At 47.7% G+C, this 14,115-nt stretch overlaps 1 protein-coding gene across 1 annotated transcript in view; it reads right to left on the bottom strand.

The window, feature by feature from the left end:
* LOC135555596 (collagen alpha-1(XI) chain-like) overlaps positions 1–14,115 on the bottom strand; it is a 91,058-nt gene that overhangs the window by 40,092 nt on the left and 36,851 nt on the right. Inside the window, 12 exon segments of the mRNA XM_064988172.1 lie at positions 478–531; positions 777–830; positions 4,344–4,397; positions 6,229–6,285; positions 6,401–6,484; positions 7,301–7,375; positions 11,124–11,186; positions 11,498–11,539; positions 11,751–11,804; positions 11,986–12,105; positions 12,227–12,346; positions 13,331–13,738. Of these exon segments, the coding sequence (XP_064844244.1) occupies positions 478–531; positions 777–830; positions 4,344–4,397; positions 6,229–6,285; positions 6,401–6,484; positions 7,301–7,375; positions 11,124–11,186; positions 11,498–11,539; positions 11,751–11,804; positions 11,986–12,105; positions 12,227–12,346; positions 13,331–13,738 (1,185 nt within the window).

Genomic DNA, 14,115 nt, shown 5'->3' with positions numbered 1-14,115 from the left:
GTGTGTGTGTGTAGTGTCTCTGGCTGGGACTGCGAGCCCAGAGTGTTAGCTGTTCTGTTCTGGAACACTATTCTGACCGATAAAGACACTGCTGTCCTATTTACCAAGCTCTTCCTGCAGCTGTAAACTATTGAATCGCTGGCGTGGTCAATATGACTAATAAACTCCGTATTAAAACCTCTGATAGCTCTATGGTTATTTAGCAAGTGAAAATGAAGACTTCATTCGACAATTCCCGTGGAAACATTCATTAGTTTACAATCCTGTTGCTACCTCGATAGAACACATAGTTAATTGGATCGGTCAGATTAACTGCCTGATACAACAATAGTTCTGATCATTCCAAAACAAACTATCCACCATGCAGGTACAGTACACTACACACAAACAAACTTGAGCAGCGGAGGTTCTGCCTACACAATTTACTCTGATTTTCACCCACTGCAATGTGATGAGATGTGATTTTAGGGAGCTTACTTTTCCCCCTGTCTCCCCTGGTGCTCCACGCCCTCCATCCGTTCCGGCCCGGCCCTAGGAGAGGACACACATACAGAGTAACACAGCTATGTGCCAGGGACACATCACACCCTAACACTCATAACCTACACACTACCACTGACACTACTGTCAATGAAGGGACAGGCCAGGCGAGAGAGAAAATATATGTTGTAGTAACAGTTGGTTGTATCTGATCAAGGAGCACAACAACAGTTCAGAACATCTGTATAGAGTTTGTGGAGCATGACGACAATGTCGCACAGCTCACTAAGTCTCACCCTCTTTCCTAATTTCCCGTTGAGTCCTGCAGGACCTGGGGTACCACGGGGACCCTGAGAAAGAATAGACAGAGAGAGAGGGGGAGGAGGAGGAGAGAGAGAATAAACAGAGAGAGAGAGGGGAGGAGGTGGAGAGAGATAATAAATAGAGAGAGATAGGAGGAGGAGGTGGAGGAGGAGAGAGAGAATAAACAGAGAGAGAGGGGGTGGAGGAGGAGAGAGAGAATAAAGGAGAGAGAGAGAGAGAGGAGAGGGGAGGAGGAGGAGGAGGAGAGAGAGAATAAACAGAGAGAGAGAGGAGGAGGAGGAATAAACAGAGAGAGAGGAGGAGGAGGAGGAGAGAGAGAGAGATAAAGGAGAGAGAGAGGAGGGGGAGGGGAGGAGGAGGAGGAGAGAGAGAGAGGGGGAGGAGAGAGAATAACAGAGAGAGAGAGGGGGAGGAGGAGGAGGGAGAGAGAATAAATAGACAGAGAGAGGGGAGGGGGAGGAGAGAGAGAATAAACAGAGAGAGAGGGAGGAGGAGGAGAGAGAGAATAAACAGAGAGAGAGAGGGGGAGGAGAAGGAGGAGAGAGAGAATAGAGAGAGACAGAGAGAGGGGAGGAGGAGAGAGAGAGAGGGGGAGGGGAGGAGGAGAGGAGAAAGAGATAAACAGAGAGAGAATAAACAGAGAGAGGGGAGGGGGAGGTAGACAGGAGAGAGAGAATAGAGAGCGAGGGGAATAACAGAGAGGAGGAGGAGGAGGAGGAGGAGAGGAGGGGGAGGGGAGGAGGAGAGAGAGAGAGAATAGACAGAGAGAGAGAGGGGTGGAGGAGGAGGAGGAGAGAGAATAGAGAGAGAGAGAGAGGAGGAGGAGGAGGAGGAGAGAGAGAGAATAAATAGAGGGGGAGAGAGAGGGTGAGGAGGAGGAGAGAGAGAATAAACAGAGAGAGGGGAGGAGGAGAGGAGGGGGAGAGAGGAGGATAAACAGCGGAGGAGGAGAGAGAATAAACAGAGGAGGAGGAGGGGAGGAGAGAGAGAGGGGAGGAGGAGGAGGAGAATAAACAGAGAGAGAGAGGGAGAGGAGGAGGAGAGAGGATAAACAGAGAGGAGGGGGGAGGAGGAGGAGGGGAGGAGGAGAGAGGGGGAGGAGGAGGGAGAGAGAGAATAAACAGAGAGTGAGAGGGGAGGGAGGAGGGAGAGAGAGAATAAACAGAGAGAGGGGGGGAGGAGGAGGAGAGAGAGAATAAGCAGAGAGAGAGAGGAGGAGGAGGTGGAGGAGGAGAGAGAGAATAAACAGAGAGAGGGGGGGAGGAGGAGGAGGGGAGAGAGAATAAACAGAGAGAGAGGGGGAGGAGAAGGAGGAGAGAGAGAATAGATATAGAGAGAAGGGGAGGAGGAGGAGAGAGAGAATGAACAGAGAGAGAGAGGAGGGGAGGAGAAGGAGGAGGAGAGAATAGAGAGAGAGAGGGAGGGAGAGGAGGAGGAGGAGGAGGAGGAGAGAGAGAATAGACAGAGAGAGAGAGGGGGAGGAGGAGGAGGAGGAGAGAGAATAAACATAGAGAGAGAGGGAGGAGGAGGTGGAGAGAGAGAATAGAGAGCGAGAGGGGGAGGAGGAGGAGGAGGAGAATAAACAGAGAGTGAGAGGGGGAGGAGGAGGAGGAGAGAGAGAGAATAAAGAGAGAGAATAAACAGAGAGAGAGGAGGAGGAGGAAGGAGAGAGAGAGAGAATAAACAGGAGGAGGAGGAGGAGGGAGGGAGGAGAGAATAAACAGAGAGCGAGAGGGGAGGAGGAGGAGAGAGAGAATAAACAGAGAGAGAGGGGGAGGAGAAGGAAGAGAGGAGAGAATAGAGAGGAGGGGAGAGAGAATAAACAGAGAGACAGAGAGAGGGGGGGGGAGGAGGAGGAGGAGGGGGAGGGGAGAGAGAGAGAGAGAGAATAAACAGAGAGAGAGAGGGGGAGGAGGAGGAGAGAGAATAGACAGAGAGAGGGGTAGGAAGAGAGAGAGAAAGAATAGACAAGAGAGGAGGGGGAGGAGGAGGAGAGAGAGAATAGACAGTGAGAGAGAGGAGGAAGAGAGAATAGACAGACAGAGGGGTAGGAAGAAACAGGGAGAGAGAATAGACAGAAAGAGGGGTAGAAGGGGAGAGAGAAAATAGACAGAGAGAGAGAGGGGGGAGGAGGAGGGAGGAGGAGGAGGAGGAGGAGAAGAGAGAGAGAGGGGGAGGAGGAGGACAGAGAGAGAATAGACAGAGAGGGGGGAGGAGGAGGGAGGACAGAGAGAGAATAGACAGAGAGGGGGAAGAAGAGAGGAGAGAGAGAATAGACAGAGAGGGAGGGGATGAAGAGGAGGAGGAGGAGGGAGAGAGAAAATAAACAGAGAGAGAGGGGGAGGAGGAGGAGAGAGACAGAATAGACAGAGAGGGGGAGGAAGAGGAGAGAGAGAATAAACAGAGAGACAGAGGAGGAGGAGGAGGAGGGGGAGGGAGAGAGGAGAGAGGAGAGAATAAACAGAGAGAGAGGGGGGGAGGAGGAGGAGAGAGAATAGACAGAGAGAGGGGGTAGGAAGAGGAGAGAAAGAATAGACAAAGAGAGAGAGGGGAGGAGGAGGAGAGAGAATAGACAGTGAGAGAGAGGAGGAAGAGAGAGAATAGACAGACATAGGGGTAGGAAGAGGAGAGAGAGAATAGACAGAAAGAGGGGTAGAAAGAGGAGAGAGAAAATAGACAGAGAGAGAGGGGGAGGAGGAGGAGGAGGAGGAGGAAAGAAGAGAGAGAGAGGGGGAGGAGGAGGACAGAGAGAGAATAGACAGAGAGGGGGAGGAGGAGGACAGAGAGAGAATAGACAGAGAGGGGGAAGAAGAGGAGAGAGAGAATAGACAGAGAGGAGGAGGGGAGGAGGAGGAGGAGGGAGGAGGAGGAGGAGGAGGAGGAGGAGGAGGAGGAGGAGAGAGAAAATAAACAGAGAGAGAGGGGGAGGAGGAGGAGAGACACAGAATAGACAGAGAGGGGGAGGAAGAGGAGAGAGAGAATAGACAGAGAGAGGGGGAGGAAAGAGAGAGAGAATAGACAGAGAGAGGGGAGGAGGAGGAGGAGGAGGAGGAGGAGGAAGAGGAGGAGGAGGAGGAGAGAGAATAGACAGTGAAAGGGGGAAGAGGAGAAGGAGGAGGAGGAGGAGGAGGAGAGAGAAAAGACAGAGAGAGGAGGAGGAGGAGGAGGAGGAGAGAGAATAGATGGAGAGAAGGGGAGGAGGAGGAGTTGGTGGAGGAGGAGGAGGAGGAGGGAGAGGGAAAATAGATAGAAAGAGGGGAAGGAGGAGAGAGAGAGAATAGACAGAGAGAGGGGAGGAGGAGGAGGAGCGAGAATAGACAGAGAGGGGAGGAGGAGGAGGAGAGAATAGACATAGAGAATGGGAGGAGGAGGAGAGAGAAAGAATAGACAGAGCGGGAGAGAAGGAGGAGAGAGATGAAGAGAGAGGGGGAGGACAGAGAGAGGGACAGAGAGAGAGAGTCAGACCAGCAGGATACATCAAAATCCAAATGGACCTTGACTGCTCTGTGGTAGCATGTCAAAATAGAATATCCTCTTACCCTTGGGCCTAGTTCTCCAGCGTCACCTTTAAGTCCAGAGGGACCAGTAAGACCCTAAACACCGAGAGGAAAGACAGTCAAACCAAACAAGGACATATAAAGAATAGCCTGTTAAGTCACATTAGTGATGATCAGATTTCTGATTGTTTGTACAGTGGGGCAAAAAAGTATTTAGTCAGCCACCAATTGTGCAAGTTCTCCCACTTAAAAAGACGAGAGAGGCCTGTAATTTTCATCATAGGTACACTTCAACTATGACAGACAAAATGAGAAAAAAAATCCAGAAAAACACATTTTAGGATTTTTGATGAATTTATTTGCAAATTATGGTGGAAAATAAGTATTTGGTCAATAACAAAAGTTTATCTCAATACTTTGTTATATACCCTTTGTTGGCAATGACAGAGGTCAAACGTTTTCTGTAAGTCTTCACAAGGTTTTCACACACTATTGCTGGTATTTTGGCCCATTCCTCCATGCAGATCTCCTCTAGAGCAGTGATGTTTTGGGGCTGTTGCTGGGCAACACGGACTTTCAACTCCCTCCAAAGATTTTCTATGGGGTTGAGATCTGGAGACTGGCTAGGCCACTCCAGGACGTTAAAATGCTTCTTACGAAACCACTCCTTCGTTGCCCGGACGGTGTGTTTGGGATCATTGCCCTGCTGAAAGACCCAGCCACGTTTCATCTTCAATGCCCTTGCTGATGGAAGGAGGTTTTCACTCAAAATCTCACGATACATGGCCCTATTCATTCTGTCCTTTACACGGATCAGTCATCCTGGTCCCTTTGCAGAAAAACAGCCCCAAAGCATGATGTTTCCACCCCCATGCTTCACAGTAAGTATGGTGTTCTTTGGATGCAACTCAGCATTCTTTGTCCTCCAAACTTGACGAGTTGAGTTTTTACCAAAAAGTTATATTTTGGTTTCATCTGACCATATGACATTCTCCCAGTCTTCTTCTGGATCATCCAAATGCTCTCTAGCAAACTTCAGATGGGCCTGGACATGTACTGGCTTAAGCAGGGGGACACGTCCGGCACTGCAGGATTTGAGTCCCTGGCGGCGTAGTGTGTTACTGATGGTAGTCTTTGTTACTTTGGTCCCAGCTCTCTGCAGGTCATTCACTAGGTCCCCCCGTGTGGTTCTGGGATTTTTGCGCACCATTCTTGTGATCATTTTGACCCCACGGGGTGAGATCTTGCGTGGAGCCCCAGATCGAGGGAGATTATCAGTGGTCTTGTATGTATTCCATTTCCTAATAATTGCTCTCACAGTTGATTTCTTCAAACCAAGCTGCATACCTATTGCAGATTCAGTCTTCCCAGCCTGGTGCAGGTCTACAATTTTGTTTCTGGTGTCCTTTGACAGCTCTTTGGTCTTGGCCATAGTGGAGTTTGGAGTGTGACTGCTTGAGGTTGTGGACAGGTCTTTTATACTGATAACAAGTTCAAACAGGTGCCATTAATGAGTGGAGGACAGAAGAGCCTCTTAAAGAAGAAGTTACAGGTCTGTGAGAGCCAGAACTCTTGCTTTTTATAGGTGACCAAATACTTATTTTCCACCATAATTTGCAAATAAATTAATTAAAAATCCTACAATGTGATTTTCTGGATTTTTTTCTTCTCATTTTGTCTGTCATAGTTGAAGTGTACCTATGATGAAAACTACAGGCCTCTCTCATCTTTTTAAGTGGGAGAACTTGCACAATTAGTGGCTGACTAATTACTTTTTTGCCCCACTGTATGTGCATGGAGACAAAAGGGGCTTTGGTCAATGTGGTTGTGGTGGACTGTAGACAGGGGAGTATCTGCCAGGTGTAGATAGAGAATAAGGTAGAATTTAAGATTGTGGCCTTTGGTTTGAACTAGGTGGGTATCCTACCAGTGGGCCGGGTCGCCCTGTAAGACCCAGTGGACCTGGGGGTCCCTTCAACGACATCTGGAATAAACAAGGTTAATAAGAAGGACATTGTTAGATAAGTTAAGGCTCATGTGTAATGTAAAAGGAGTAATGATGTTCCAGGTTATAGTTGTAATGGACAGGTGAACGTTACCTTGGTCTGCTGCAGGATGGCCTGAGCCTGAGCCTCCTGGGCCGACACCACAGGCCCCTTCTGAGAATCACCACCATGTTGGAACTACACGAGAAAGGGGCAGAGTGATCAACCTAAATACACGCAGTATAAGTCTATGGGTATCCACGATGTAGATTTCATCTGGCCTCATCAGCATTCAATCTCACAGCTCCACCTAGTGGCTGAGAGCAGTTACTGCCCTCCCTCAGGACTGCTTCACATATGGGAAATCCCAAACCACCCCCTCACCCCTACCAACTCGCTCGGAGGGCTCTCCGTTGTCACGTGTTGCTGATGAAACTCTGAGGGTGACTTCCAGAGAGTGGCGAGGAGATCAATAAACCCATCAACATCTGGACACACTCCTGACTTGAATGATGCAATTTATGTTCCACTTTTAAATAATAAAACAAGCATGACATTCAAATGAACAAATCCCTCCTGTCGTTTTACAAGATATAAACCTCAGTAAGAGTTAAATATTTAATTGGGAGGAATTTGTGTCAAGTCTCAAAATCAGACATAAACAAATGCACATGGCATATAATCAGGTACGCCTCTCCATTCTTTTGTGTGAAATTGCACATACTCCAAACATATTGCAGTGCGTGTCAGGATAGTAATGCCTACAGCCCAGCAGCCCTGAAGTCTACAGCCCTGCTATCTGAGGGTCTAATTAGCCCCTACACCTTCAATACTGTTCTCTCCCTCAGCTTTTGGACACTTGTGCAAATGGGGGAGGCGCTCGTGAACGCTCAAATTGAAAGGGCAGAGGGGAAGGGAGGGATTTGGGATTCAGCCATAGTCAATGGAAACTGAACATGAGTGTGTGTTCAGCTGAGGGAAGTTTAAATAAAGAGAGTTTTATCTCATTCTTACTGGTAACATCAGCATGGTTCCTGGAGGACCAGGTATCCCATCAACCCCAGCTAAACCAGGACGTCCTGGAGGACCCTGAGAGAGACAGAGAGAGAGAGAGAGAGAGAGAGAGAGAGAGAGAGAGAGAGAGAGAGAGAGAGAGATGAGAGAGAGGGAGGGAGGAGGATTTTAGTCATGACTGTATGAGGGTTTATACAGTGAACAACACAAGTATGTACATTATAGGCCTGTAAACACAAGTATGTACACTATAGGCCTATAATCACAAGTGTGTACATTATAGGCCTGTAAACACAAATATGTACATTATAGGCCTGTAAACACAAGTATGTACATTATAGGCCTATAAACACAAGTATGTACATTATAGGCCTGTAAACACAAGTATGTACATTATAGGCCTTAAACACAAGTATGCCTATAAACACAAATATGTACATTATAGGCCTATAAACACAAGTATGTACATTATAGGCCTGTAAACACAAGTATGTACATTATAGGCCTGTAAACACAAGTATGTACTCTATAGGCCTGTAAACACAAGTATGTACATTATAGGCCTGTAAACACAAGTATGTACACTATAGGTCTATAAACACAAGTATGTACATTACAGGCCTTTAAACACAAGTATGTACATTATAGGCCTGTAAACACAAGTATGTACATTATAGGCCTGTAAACACAAGTATGTACATTATAGGCCTATAAACTGTAAACAAGTATGTACATTATAGGCCTATAAACACAAGTATGTACATTATAGGCCTGTAAACACAAGTATGTACACTATAGGCCTATAAACACAAGTATGTACATTATAGGCCTATAAACACAAGTATGTACATTATATGTAAACACAAGTATGTACATTATAGGCCTGTAAACACAAGTATGTACATTATAGGTCTATAAACACAAGTATGTACATTATAGGCCTGTAAACACAAGTATGTACATTATAGGCCTGTAAACACAAGTATGTACATTATAGGCCTGTAAACACAAGTATGTACATTATAGGCCTATAAACACAAGTATGTACATTATAGGCCTGTAAACACAAGTATGTACATTATAGGCCTGTAAACACAAGTATGTACATTATAGGCCTGTAAACACAAGTATGTACATTATAGGCCTGTAAACACAAGTATGTACTCTATAGGCCTGTAAACACAAGTATGTACATTATAGGCCTGTAAACACAAGTATGTACATTATAGGCCTGTAAACACAAGTATGTACTCTATAGGCCTGTAAGTGGGAGTATTCCAATGTGGACGTAAGGCTAAACACATGAGAATGATCTCTGAAATCCAATCTCCGTTAAAACAACCTCTGCTTCAGTTCCAGAGGGCATGTCACTCACTCTTAGGTTCATATCAATTAGCTTGTCTCTAGAGAGGAGGGGAAACAGCTTATGATTTTCTGCTTGATGCCCCTATCAAAAGCCTAATGTACCCATAAGCACCTCATAAAGAATTAGAGGTATGAGCTAATCCCAAACTGTCAATCACTGAGTCTCTCTGCAGCAGACAAAGGCATTTGACTCAATAGGAACCTTTATTGCAGTGTCTGTCACACTGAGAATACTGTTGTATACTGTAAGGCATAACAAACAATGAAGATGAAATACTGTAGACAGGCAGGATTGGAACACTGTTTATACATTTGTTTCTGATCTGCTTTGAAAGAAGAAAGAGTTTGTTTGATGATCTGATTTGATGTGTTTGATTTGAGGTGAAACCTCGAAGACCTCCATGTTTTTCTACTACAACAACATGGTTAAAGATCCTTTAGATCACTAGAGACGACTGAGCATCTGTTGGTTTGTGTCTGTGGGACTGAGGCGGTTTTCAAGGAGGGAACACAAAAACACAAAGGCACACACACACACACACACACACACACAGTCCAACAGAGAGAAGTAGGTCAAACCCACACATGAGTCATCACCAGTCCTTTAGTCCCTTAAGCCCAGGAAGGTTACGGTCAAGACCACAGTGAGGTCACTGCATCCCTGACCTGTATGTAGGCTGTGGTCAACCTGTGGTTTCGGTCAAACCCAGAGGACAGTCCCTGTGGACCCTGACTGTGGTCACACTGTCCCAGAGGACAGTCCCTGTGGACCCTGACTGTGGTCACACTGTCCCAGAGGACAGTCCCTGTGGACCCTGACTGTGGTCACACTGTCCCAGAGGACAGTCCCTGTGGACCCTGACTATGGTCACACTGTCCCAGAGGACAGTCCCTGTGGACCCTGACTGTGGTCACACTGTCCCAGAGGACAGTCCCTGTGGACCCTGACTATGGTCACACTGTCCCAGAGGACAGTCCCTGTGGACCCTGACTATGGTCACACTGTCCCAGAGGACAGTCCCTGTGGACCCTGACTATGGTCACACTGTCCCAGAGGACAGTCTGACTGTGGTCACACTGTCCCAGAGGACAGTCCCTGTGGACCCTGACTGTGGTCACACTGTCCCAGAGGACAGTCCCTGTGGACCCTGATGGACAGAGGACAGTCCCTGTGGACCCTGACTGTGGTCACACTGTCCCAGAGGACAGTCCCTGTGGACCCTGACGGTGGTCACACTGTCCCAGAGGACAGTCCCTGTGGACCCTGACTATGGTCACACTGTCCCAGAGGACAGTCCCTGTGGACCCTGACTGTGGTCACACTGTCCCAGAGGACAGTCCCTGTGGACCCTGACTGTGGTCACACTGTCCCAGACAGGACAGTCACACTGTCCCAGAGGACAGTGTGGACCCTGACTATGGTCACACTGTCCCAGAGGACAGTCCCTGTGGACCCTGACTGTGGTCACACTGTCCCAGAGGACAGTCCCTGTGGACCCTGACTATGGTCACACTGTCCCAGAGGACAGTCCCTGTGGACCCTGACTATGGTCACACTGTCCCAGAGGACAGTCCCTGTGGACCCTGACTGTGGTCACACTGTCCCAGAGGACAGTCCCTGTGGACCCTGACTGTGGTCACACTGTCCCAGAGGACAGTCCCTGTGGACCCTGACTATGGTCACACTGTCCCAGAGGACAGTCCCTGTGGACCCTGACTATGGTCACACTGTCCCAGAGGACAGTCCCTGTGGACCCTGACTGTGGTCACACTGTCCCAGAGGACAGTCCCTGTGGACCCTGACTGTGGTCACACTGTCCCAGAGGACAGTCCCTGTGGACCCTGACTATGGTCACACTGTCCCAGAGGACAGTCCCTGTGGACCCTGACTATGGTCACACTGTCCCAGAGGACAGTCCCTGTGGACCCTGACGGTGGTCACACTGTCCCAGAGGACAGTCCCTGTGGACCCTGACTGTGGTCACACTGTCCCAGAGGACAGTCCCTGTGGACCCTGACTGTGGTCACACTGTCCCAGAGGACAGTCCCTGTGGACTCTGACGGTGGTCACACTGTCCCAGAGGACAGTCCCTGTGGACCCTGACTGTGGTCACACTGTCCCAGAGGACAGTCCCTGTGGACCCTGACTGTGGTCACACTGTCCCAGAGGACAGTCCCTGTGGACCCTGGACCCTATGGTCACACTGTCCCAGAGGACAGTCCCTGTGGACCCTGACTGTGGTCACACTGTCCCAGAGGACAGTCCCTGTGGACCCTGACTGTGGTCACACTGTCCCAGAGGACAGTCCACTGTGGACCCTGACTATGGTCACACTGTCCCAGAGGACAGTCCCTGTGGACCCTGACTGTGGTCACACTGTCCCAACAGTCCCTGTGGACCCCTGGGTCCCAGAGGACAGTCCACTATGGGTCAATACTCCACCGGGAGGATACTCACCAAATCACCTGGGTCTCCACTGGGTCCTCGGGGTCCCATTGGTCCTTGTCCACCTGGAATACCCTGGAAAATAAACACACAGTCAATCAGCACTGGTCCATAGTATCAATATGGGCAAAACAATGGAGTAAAAGAGCAATGTAGTATCAATGTAGTTTCAATGTAGTATCAATGTAGTATCAATGTAGTTTCAATGTAGTATCAATGTAGTTCCAATGTAGTATCAATGTAGTTTCAATGTAGTATCAATGTAGTATCAATGTAGTATCAATGTAGTTCCAATGTAGTATCAATGTAGTTTCAATGTAGTATCAATGTAGTATCAATGTAGTATCAATGTAATGTGATGTAGTGGTAATGAGCAGGGGTCTTACCTCTGGTCCTGGGGGGCCGACTGCTCCCTCCACCAGTGTACCCTGCACAACATCACAGAGATATGACAATAACATATAAACACATTCAGTACACACCAGAGATATTTCAACATAAATACTCCATATAGTCTTTATAGAGTCATAAAGATTACATGAACAAAACACCGACTTGACAGAAAAATCCTAAAATAAAATCTTAAGGGCCTAAAATTGATTTCCATGAGCAATATTCTGTCTGAATACTCAAGCTCACCAGTTCAAAGATGGCAGGCTCTCCCTTCTCTCCTTTAAGTGGTCTGCCACTAGCCTGAGGCAGAGACAGACACAGACGGACACAGACAGACACAGACAGACACAGACGGACAGACACATGAACAGACGTGTTAGGTGATTGATGACCTACTGTGTGTACAGCAGTTGTAGGTCATGTTCAGCAGTCTCAGCAGTCTGAGTGAATATAGTTGAACTGAATGATTGATGAGGCCTACCTCTCCATCCCAGGTATCAGCCCCCTCTCTCTCTGCAAAGCCATATCCGTCCTCGTATGTCTCATACTCTTCATACTCCTGGTTCTCTGTCTCGTTACTTATGTCCTCATACTCTACAGCCTACGAGTCCACACAACATGCCAGTAAATCACATGATCCAATGACCACATTAATAACTGAGCTGCTACTGAACATGACGGTGGTACTAAAACCCAGCTATAAAAATCTCAATTCAACAGACCTCGTACTCGCTGATATTGGGACCCACTGTTACCATGGAGACAGCAAGGTCATCGTACAGGTCGCCGTAGAAGTTGTCGTCGAGCTCCTCCACCTGGGGCTTTTGGTCCAGCCTCTCCTCCTGCACAAGGCCAGTGCGTTTAAGGTCAGAACCATGGTAACAGAAACCATGGAGACACTGGGCAACATTATGGTCTGTCTTTCTGTCTTCCCATTCCACTGAGTTTGCCCAGCGCTTCCATTTTACACAGCCGATCACAGCGTACAGTTTGCTAAGCTAGTTAGCAGCACAGGTGTTGGTTATGGGAATAGGCAGGTCATACATGTAGCAAGCCTCAGTGTGTGTTATTAATCATTCTATGGTGATGGAATATTTCACAACCAGGTAGTGATGGCAGCATGACATGGGTTATGACAGCTATAACAGCCAGAGTATGAAAATAAGCAAATTCAGCAAATTAGCAAAAGTAGCAAATGATAACCTTTAGAGATTTCAATCATGGGGACTTTTGTTTACCTACAAATTTGTTGACAAAACAACTTTTGAAAGACAATGCAACACAGGAGGCATACCGTTGTGGATACATGTATAGCTTTAAAACCAACGGTTAGGACTGGGTTTGTGTAAGGACATAAACTCTCAGGTCAAGGAGACGTCATAGAAAAACTACAACACACAACACCTCATACATACCACTTACTCAGATATGTATGTTCAACTACAGGTACTACTAAGGATAGAACTAGTGTTATCCACACAACTAGATTGAATTAAATGTCTTGCAACCCATTAACAACTATTGTGACAATTGAGTCACAGTTGTCTATGTGTTAAAACACAGTGTAAAACATAGTCTAAATTCTAGATTGTCTGCATACTCTACTTAATCTAGATCTAGAGGGATGCAGGGATTCTCTGTGTTCCATTGTGAGTCCTGGAAGAGGAGGAGGTGATTAGGGTAGTGCTGGTTAGGTTAGAGGTCATAGTGAGGAGAGGAGCAGGTTGACAGAGGGTGTAGATGAGGCATTCTGGGAGAGTGGGTCAGTGCTCTGTTAGGGATGAGATGGATGGGGTAGGGAGCTGCATTGTAACTTTTCAGTCTACCTCCTCAGTGACCTTTGACTCAGGCAGTGCACTGGGCACCACGGAGGTGTCCTCAATGTCAGAGTCAGGCCTGTGTGTGGGCCTCTCTGGGATCATGGTGGTCTGGTCAGGGGCTGCAGATGGGGTGACAGCTTCAGGAGTGAACAGTTCCATCGTAGATGGCTTTTCAGTGGGATAGTAGGTTTCTTGGGATTGGTTTTCAGGCAAAACAGTGGACACCTGGACGAAACCCTCCACCTCTGGACCCGCCTCTCCTTCTTTTCTCTTCTTCCTCGACTCCTTCTTGCCCCTCCCCTTCTTGCCACGCTTCTTTTTGTCCTTTTTGCCTTTCCTGTCTTTCTTGGAGTGTTTCTTTGGCTCCTCCGGCTCGTTGCTTGGTATCATGGGATCAGGTTTAAGTTGAGAGGTCTTTTATGAAAGGGAGGGGGGGGGCAAGGAAGGAGGTGGGGCACGAACAAGAGAAACAACAACATGGTGAAATACCTGAAACATAACAAGCCAGGAGAAGAGAGACACTATGCACACATCCAGTAGGGCCAGGCATAGATCATGACTCACACACACACACACACACACACACACACACACACACACACACACACACACACACACACACACACACACACACACACACACACACACACACACACACACACACACACACACACACAAGACTACTATTTATTTATCACTGTTTACCACTGGCCTGTCAACAGAGAGGACATAGGTCAGGGGTTCGTGTGTTTATGATATGTTCAAATATGTAAACATAAATTGAATTTATG

The sequence above is a fragment of the Oncorhynchus masou genome, chromosome 15, assembly GCF_036934945.1.
Source record: "Oncorhynchus masou masou isolate Uvic2021 chromosome 15, UVic_Omas_1.1, whole genome shotgun sequence".
Classification (NCBI taxonomy): domain Eukaryota; kingdom Metazoa; phylum Chordata; class Actinopteri; order Salmoniformes; family Salmonidae; genus Oncorhynchus; species Oncorhynchus masou.
Note: the sequence above shows the minus strand (reverse complement) of the source record. Positions and strands in the feature narration are given on the sequence as shown.